This window comes from Danio rerio, chromosome 14, assembly GCF_052040795.2.
Source record: "Danio rerio strain M-AB ecotype USA chromosome 14, GRCz13ab, whole genome shotgun sequence".
Taxonomy (NCBI): Eukaryota; Metazoa; Chordata; class Actinopteri; order Cypriniformes; family Danionidae; genus Danio; species Danio rerio.
In genome coordinates this window covers 10,195,860-10,205,000 of record NC_141034.1, presented here as the reverse complement: position 1 = coordinate 10,205,000, position 9,141 = coordinate 10,195,860, and the positions used below count along the sequence as shown (strand labels likewise).

The 9,141-nt window shown below is 34.6% G+C and overlaps 1 protein-coding gene across 2 annotated transcripts in view; it reads left to right on the top strand.

Annotated features, from left to right (window-relative positions):
• Positions 1-7,092, top strand: part of LOC100329833 (uncharacterized) — an 8,501-nt gene extending 1,409 nt beyond the window's left edge. Inside the window, exons 2-4 of one of the 2 annotated variants that reach the window (XR_015507078.1) lie at positions 1,510-1,707; positions 2,969-5,041; positions 5,164-7,092. Coding sequence is in view for 1 of the 2 variants with exons in the window: in XM_087281180.1 (XP_087137306.1) it covers positions 1,510-1,707; positions 2,969-3,357 (587 nt within the window). In the remaining variant the exon portion in view is untranslated. Of the gene's footprint in view, positions 1-1,509; positions 1,708-2,968 lie in introns of both variants that reach the window. The other variant, XM_087281180.1, reaches the window with a different exon arrangement.
• The last annotated feature ends 2,049 nt before the right edge of the window (positions 7,093-9,141 follow it).

The window sequence follows — 9,141 nt, the reverse complement described above, 5'->3', positions numbered from 1 at the left end:
ATTTGAAGTGGATCATCACCTTTTCTCAAAGTTGTCCTTACTTAACAGCACCCATTATTGTCTTAGGACAATTTTGAAAACATTTTTTGATTCCCTTTAAATGTTACTATGTTAATATATATATTCCAGGTGGGCCAAAAATAGTATATATATATATATATATATATATATATATATATATATATATATATATATATATATATATATATACACACACACACACACAATTTAAGTCAGAATTATTAGCCCCCTTCGAATTTTTTTCTTCTTTTTTAAATATTTCCCAAATGATGTGTAATAGAGCAAGGACATTTTCACAGTATGTCTGATAATATTTTTTCTTTCTTAATTGTTTTGTTTCGGCTAGAATAAAAGCAGTTTAAAATTTTTTAAAAGCCATTTTAGGGAGAAAATTATTAGCCCCTTTAAGCGTTTTTTTTTTCTTGATAATCTACAGAACAATCTACTGTTATACCATAACTTGCCGAATTACCTTAACCTAGTTAAACCTTTAAATATCACTTTAAGCTGTATAGAAGTGTCTTGAAAAATATCTAGTAAAACATTTTTACTGTCATTATAGCAAAGATAAAATAAATCAGTTATTAGAAATGAGTTATTAAAACTATTATATTTAGAAATGTGTTGAAAAAAATATTCTCCCAGTTAAACAGAAATTGGGGGAAAAAATAAACAAGCGGTCTAATAATTAGGGGGGGCTAATAATTCTGACTTCAACTGCATATATATATATATATATCAAGACAAAACATGATTCTATAGTTGCAGGTACATTTAGTGACCAAAGCCATTCTTTTTTCACCTTTTAAAAATTTTTTTTTTCATCGTATATATTTATTTTTGATTATAAATTTCCATAGATCACAAGATGTTACATGCCATAACAATTTCAAATCACTTTTATTGTCACATCATCAGCAGCACGTGTTCTATGATGAGTGAAAAGCTTAGGTACTGGCAACAGACAGTACAAAATACAGATAGTGCAAATAAATCTCATTCATTCATTTTCTTTTTGGCATAGTCCTATCATTAATCTGCGGTCGACACTGCGGAATGAACTGCCAACTTATCCAGCATGTTTTTAAGTAGCAGATGCCCTTCCAGCCCAACCCATCTCTGGGAAACAACCTTTCACACTCATACACTACAGACAATTTAGCTTACCCAATTCACATGTACCACATGTCTTTGGACTTGTGGGGGAAACTGAAGCATTATTTTTATTTATTTTGTTATTATTATTTCTTTTTTTGAGTGCAACAAAAGAAAAAAATATATTTTTAAAAAGTTTAGAACCACTTCAGTTTGAGGAAATTTTCAATTTATGAGTGAGCGATACTTTTAAGTTTATACAAGAACATGAAATAGTATGGTGCAATAAACGTAAGGGTACACATCCAGAAAAGGGATAAAGTAATAGATGCAGTATGTAGCTAGAATATCTTTTGCGGATTTCTGATCTTTACATGCTTTTGTGTTTTAAAGATGATGGAGTGGAAGACTCAAAAGGTGGAATTCAGGAAATCCAGTCAGTGAAAATTGAGAGCGAACCCCTCATCCTCACACAACCCTCAAATGAGAGCTCCACCTCTACAGAAAGCTACACACCAGCCCAGCCAATCACCTTTACAGAGAGCATCAATTCTGCACAGCCGTCCACTTCCCAGCAGCCTTTGGTTCAAGGTGTGATGAATAGTTCTCCTAGATTAGCTTTAAATGCAGCAGGTCTGGAAAGTAATCAGACCCCTTAAATTTTATTCACTCTTTTATTATATTGCAGCCATTTGCTAAATCATTTAAGCTAATTTTTTTTTTTTTAACTTATTATGTACACACTGCCTCCCATATTGACAGAAAAACACAGAATTGTTGACATTTTTGCAGATTTATTAAAATGTAAAACTGAAGTGTCTGAGAAGGTCTTTAAAAAGTCTGAAAAAGGTATTGAATTTACCTTTAGGATTCCTGCATATACCCTGATCATTATAAAACTTAGGAATTGTGGAAACGTTTGCCATGGCCTCGCTCTTTGATTCTTACAAACTTATCCCTCAAGTTTTTCCAAACTTTTACAAAAACATTCCTCCTTTCCCACGGCTGTTGCAATTTTTAGCCAATAATTATTGTCTATCTGTTTATTTCTTTTATCATGCAAGGACGGATCATAAAGATGTCTTTACAGGCGTGCCTGTTTCTAACAAAATCTTTTCTAAGCGATTCATATTCATATCAAATGCGGTTGCGCGCAAACTGTTCGCTCAACTCTCAAAAAATTGTGCGCTCCGATAGCTGAAATCATGTAGCACGCACCCAAAGCGAACCTCCTCAAACACAGCAATGACGTTCACCTCGTGCACTCAAGCGAATGAGTATAAACCAGGCTTAACAGTGCAAAAGTATAGTTTGGCCATTTACAATTTTGCAAACTTTACCTTTTATCATCAGGAAGGTCTGTAAAAAATGTAAATGGATATATTTTTAAAGCTTTGTAGACACAACTGTGAGGAGAAAACAAGGTTTAGCTCTGGTGCTGGGTTTCAAATCCCCAGGTAAACAGTTGTGCTAATAGCCAAATTGCAAGTATTGACTTTATTCTTCACGAATGCGCAGGAGCAACCATTGGAATCTATTTGGCTCGAGACTTTCGGTCTTATTCGCGGTCATTGATTTTTAGGCATTAAAAACAGCTTGTTATGCTCCTCATATAGCAAACTGATATTTTCCTATTATATTATTCTACTCTTCATGTGTAGTTATGAGCACACTTGTTTGTAGAGCAAGTAATTTGACCCATTTATTATTCTGAGCCATTTCTCCCATTGGCGACTGAACCAAAAGTTTTAAACAATTGCAATAACAAGCAAACTTCCGCATTAAAGAACTTCAATAAAACATATTGTGATTGTGTATTGCAAGTAATTTTACTGTGGTTCTTGTTTCCCAGGTTTGTTCAAGCCCAAAAGGCCTTGTTGTGTTGCGATGCATACCCAGTATCAGGACTTTCTAGAAAGAATGCAGCAGGCACAGAACACATGGCTGGAGCATCAGCTGGAACAGAGTCATGCGAGAGAGGAACGCCTTATTTCTCGAGTACTCACTGAACATACACGTTCTATGGAGACCTTAGTCAACCAGCTTTTTGCAGGGTTGAAAAGCCTCCTGCCATCTCAGTCCAATTCAAACCCCCAGCCTGTATTTACAGCACCAGAGATCCTCCATACACCACCTCAACCTCATGCCAACCCTGCAGAGCCGACAACAAACATCTCCTGTCATCCAGAAGAGCATTCAGGTGGCCAAATGTCAGAAGCTGTAAAGCAGCCTTCAGAGTGATTCAAGACTCTCTAAACATGGAATGTTACGTTATAGTTTTTCTCAGTCGCTTTTGGCACATTTCTCAGGTCAGAATTGAAATTCTCAAAACTACTGTGTCGAGTTTCTTCACCCTCAATTTTTGGCCGATTCATATTCTTTATTTTATCAGATTTATATGTTCACTCCAGGATCTATATGTGCATGAATGAAATGCGATTGTGACATGATAACAGTGTAGTTTCCAATTGCTGAAGGTTCACGCCGTTCCATTTAAACCTATTCAGATGTTCCACCAGGAGTGATAAACACTTGTGTAACATATTCAGTGACGTACATCGGAGGAAACAAAACAGAGGGAATTTAAAAGCGGGAACTGGCAGACGTGCAACAACTTTAATAATAAGGTAAACATAAAACAAAAGTCTTAATCAAGAGCTTTTCAGATTACACTAGTAAACAATCGCTCCATCAGGCTCGTGGCTCTCAACACCGTCCACACTAGTCACAGCTACCAAGCTAATGACAGAGCTTGCATTGTCGTTTTGACATGTAGTTAAATTTTTTTGAGAGGTGCGTATCGTCATTAACCACAGCAAGGGCAAAACAAAATTGTATCTTTTTAAAGATGCAGTTTTCGTGTTGCAGTGTGGACTGTTAAAATGGAGGCTTTTGTAAATGATGACGCATTTTAGTCATGTGATTTAATCATGTGACCAATTTAGCTAACATGGTGCACTACATTTTATAGCAGATGATTTAAGCGCTGTCCATTTTGACAGCTTTATTTGAGATATATGTCAACTTGTACATGCTTCATATTGCCTCTTCATAGAACATGAAATGTTTACGGGGAGCTGTTGTTCAGTGGCAGAAGCAGACCACAGTAGCGATTTTGAGCAGTGTTTCAAAATGTGCTGGTAAATGCACCATTGTGTGTGCGCAGTATATGAATGAAAGTGTTTTCAGTCATTTTAGAGTGGATGACAGGATGAACTGAAAACAATTGTTTGGACATGAAGCGTTTTTTACACGATAATGCAGTTTTTATATTTAACTGGCTTAGTACTTACTTTCTTTCCCTTGTTCCCTTGGGGGAATCCCAGCCACCATATTAAAATGCCTTCTACTTTGTCAAGTAAATGGGCGAAGTGTACATGGACATATCCTTCATCCCTTGATTTAAAAAAAAAAAATTGACAACGATATCATATTCTTTAATTTGTCAGCTTCATTTGTCCACTCCAGCACCTATATGTACCTAAATGCAATCGAATGGTAACATTATAACAGTGTAGTTTCCAAGTGCTGAAGGGGTTAGGGCGTTCCATTTAAACCCATTCTAGTAGTGTTCCACCAGCAGCGATAAACACTTGTGTAACATAATCAATGACATACATTGGAGGGAACAAGACACAGGGAAGGGTGAAAAAAAAAAAACTGCGTTTACATGCAGAGTGGTTGAACAAGTTGTCATAATGTCTAGCACATTTCTATACCTTTCCATTTAGCCTTTTTTTTCCTATAATGTCCTACTACTGTCTTAAGTTCACATTTATACTTTTACTTAGTTTTTTTTGTGCTATCCAGTGTCACCTATTCTTTTCTGTATCTCAATGTCTGTATTTTACGGTGACTAGGAATGGGCCAGTATAAGATTCTGACAGTATGATAACCTTGGATATCCCGGTTTCACGGTATCACGGTATTGTCATTACTGCTCTAAAATATATTCTTTTTAAATGTCTGGGTAAAAACAAAACACTTTTCCCCCCTTTGAAAACATTATATTATATTTTTTGAAAAATGTGTAATATTTTAGAGCAGTAAACATGTCAGGCTAAATAATTCAAATGAATTATTGATTTCTGCTGTCTTCATTCATTTCAATTTCTTTACAATTTAAAACGGCATCTGTGGATATTTTTTCTGCTAAAGAGTTGTCATAAAAAAAAGTAAATAAAAAAAATCTTACACGTACCTTATGAACGGTATTGCAGTAAATTTTGGCGGTTTTAAAACCTTGACTTTTCAAAACCACAATATACCTTGAAAATTGTTATCGCCCCATCCATGCCTAACAGTGACCAAGAGAGCTTAACAAGTTGCAATTTAAGAAAGCACATGCAATTATAAAAAACAGGCAAACAAAGAAACGATCTTTATCAATTTGACAGCACACATGTTGCAAATTCCCAAAACACGAACGACTGAAGAAATGCGCTGCAAATTGGTCACAACACAAACAACTGATGAAACGCGCTGCCTGCAATAAGTCACAACACTTGCAAATATCCACAACGGAAATGTTTCAGTGGGTACCGAAACCATGACGGGCCCTGCTGAGAGGTGGATGTTATTATTTTGTGTAATAAGGATATTAAAATAAACGAAAAACAATTCGCCTTTCAAAGGCACTTCACTGAGCAACATTCATGACATAACACATCCAGCAGGGTCCCTCATGGTTTTGGGTCCCCTTGAAACATTTCCGTTGTGTAACATGGATGTTTGCAAGTGTCTTGACTAGTTGCAGTGCGTTTCTTAAGTTGTTTGTGTTGTGACCAATTGCAGCGCTTCAGTTGTTTGTGTTGTGAGAATTTGCAGCATGTGAGCTGTCAAATTGATGAAGATTGTTTCTTTATTTGCTGCTGTTTTTCATTGGTAATTGCATGTGCTTTCTTAAACTGCACGATAAGCTCTTTCAGCCATTGTAGTGTTGCAATGTCAGAAGAAAAAAAAATAACATGGTCTGTTGACAAACAGTAAAAGCATTAATGTTGTCAAGTCTCTCGTAATCAAACTCCCACATACACTAATATCCAACAATTTGCAGTAGCTGTCATCAAAGAACATCCAGACAAAAGTGTAAACTTATATTGACAACATGACTGCGCTTATAGGGCGGATCAGCAATGCTCATTCATACACAACTGCTTGTCATTCTTATGTTCATATGTGAGAGATGTCCTAAGGATTTTGTATGTAATCCATGGTGTTTTGCTGTTTGTATGAGTTGTTTTAAGAAATACACTTACTGTTTTGTACATGTCAAGAATGATTTGAGAAATGTACCGAAACGACTGTAATAGGAAACTGTAATAGTAATGTACTGTTAGTCATCTTGTGTGTTTTCTAACGTTTTATGTGACATTTATGACAACATATTTTCCAAGCCTGCAAAAGCAAACTAGTTTCAAAGTGCGTTTGTGTTTTTGAAAATCGTACCATAGTTCTCTTTATGTAAACTGCTCAACTGTGTGAAAAATGTCTTGTGTATAGTATACTGTATGAGCGCACAATCTTGACCACATAAACAACAATGGCGAACTACAGGAACATATTGTCACAGGCATACAGTTTATGTATGTCAATTATTAAACCTCCTGTTAAATTTTGATTCTCATAAATTTCCCAAGTGCTGTTTAATAGGATTTTTTTAACAATAATTCTAATAACTAATTTCTTTTGTCTTTGCCATGATGACAGAGCATAATATATTACTAGTTATTTTGCAAGATACTAGTATTCATCTTAAAATGCAACTCAAAGGTTAGGTTGTTTAGCTGAGTCATTGGATAACAGTGGTTTGTTCTGTAGCCATGCATTCGAGAGAGAGAAATCTTAAAGTGGCTGATAATATTGATCAGGGTACCCAAAAAAACAGGGTATCCAGTGGTCTTAAAATGTCTTAACTCTCAAACGCTAACTAAAAAGTGTTAAATCTACTAAAATATTGTGTTGCAAGTCTTTAAACTGGTCTTTTTTTTTCATTGTTCATGTAGCTGCCCAATTATGGCTATTAAGACTTATAAAACAATCCAGCTCAATAAAATTTTTATATAAAAATATCATTTTTAACTCTATTTACCATAATGTTTTAATTACTTTCCTTACAGTAACATTTTCTTTAACTTTCTCCATTTATTTACTGCTGAGGATACTGACATGACCCATTTTTTATTATTAATTTACTATTATTGCATTATTAAATTTTAATAATTTTTGGATAGGGCAAGTGGACGTCTTTTCAAACTGGGATATTAAAAACAAAAGCATTAGCATTTCGCTCTGTATAAGTTTAAAATTTTATAATGGTCTTAAAAAGGTCTTAAACTTAACTCGGTGAAACCTGCAGAAACCCTGGTAAAAACGTCAGTCAAATCAAAATAAATCATGCAGTCATCATTTTAGTTTTTGTTTCGCAGATCAGTGTGAATATGGATCATTTAGACAGCATTATCATCTGTATGCCAACTGTTGCAAAACTCTAAGGAAAAAGCATTTTCATGTTTGGTATATCAGTATTGTGTAAATATGGAATTGAAAAGTCGGTCAAATTTAGCAATAAAGTAGCAATCAAGCTGTTATTTAGTATAAAAATCTGTTTTATTTTACTTGGGTTATTGTTATTGGCATACATTATCTTGTCGGTTGTGAATGTTTGATACACCCCAACCCGCCAAATTGCTTTTTTATAAATTGGTTCTAATAAATATATGAGACTGGTGTAATTCATCAGAATCCATCTTATGTTTGTAAAATATGTATATGTAAAATATGTTCAAATTAGTCATCTATTTTTAAAGAACACTATTATTAGATTTATTCATTTTGATAGCTTGATGTATAATATGATTCTTATATATTTTAGGCTGTAACAAAATGTGTTTAATAAAATGTAATAATAATTAATTTAATTCAGCTTTATTTGTATTGCGCTTTTACAATGTAGATTGTGTCAAATCAGCTTCACATAAATGGTCATAGTAATTGGAACTGAGTAGTTCAGTTTTTAGTGTTTCAGTTCAGTTTAGCTCAGTTCAGTGTGGTTTAAAATTAATTAGTAAGGTGTCTGGTGACTATAATCATTACCGATATAGATATTGTAAGTGGCATTTTTGTGCTGAAAGACATTGTAGGAGGTAGGGTTGGTTCACCCCAAATGAAAATGCAATCACCATTTTCTGATTCCAAAACTGTTTAAACCTTGTCTTTAAAACAAAAGAAGATATTTCGAAAAATGTTGGTATTTTTTCATGTGTTGCCCAAGTAGCAGATTGTATGTAAAATTAGCAGATAAAAAAAACAGGCTCTGAATTGTTATTTTTGCAGGAATACCTGTTGTTCAGGGAGAGGTGTGAATGGTCTAGAATGTGAACCTGTAAGTGCTCTGTGGGCTCTGGGGGGTTGGTCTTTTACCATGATAAAAAGAGAGCATAATAGGCCAGTCGGACAGTATTGTTTAAATATAATGGAATTTTGATTAGCATTAGCATTGAAATGACAATACTTTGATGGATAATACTTAGGATGATAGGATTATTTATTTTAGTCTATCTGTTCTCATTCTACCAGTTTACTTTATGTGTATTATTTAAATATGGATATCCAGGTAAGGAGGTTTCAGATGAGAAGAGCGAGGAAAGCAGGAAGGAAACGTAAACAAAAAGGTCAGACGACGACGGGATGAATGGGCTGCTTCAATGGTGACAACTGGCCTGGTATGGATGCAGACTTATATGTAGGCTAAGACTGCATATTTAAATCATATAGTTTTTACAGTGAAATGTCATACGTTTTAGGACCGTGTTTCTGCTCGAAGTTTGGTTTAATATAATTTTCTGGACAACCTGGCCCTAAGTCCAGCCCACTGGCCTACTTAGTACATTACTGGCAAACTGGTTTCAGGATACATAAAAAACATATTTAAAAAGTTACAAAATAAAGGTCTGGATTCTACATATATTATTGCGGTCAGATTGCGTTATGTTGCATTACTGCGTTAGATCTTGGTGTTTTGTA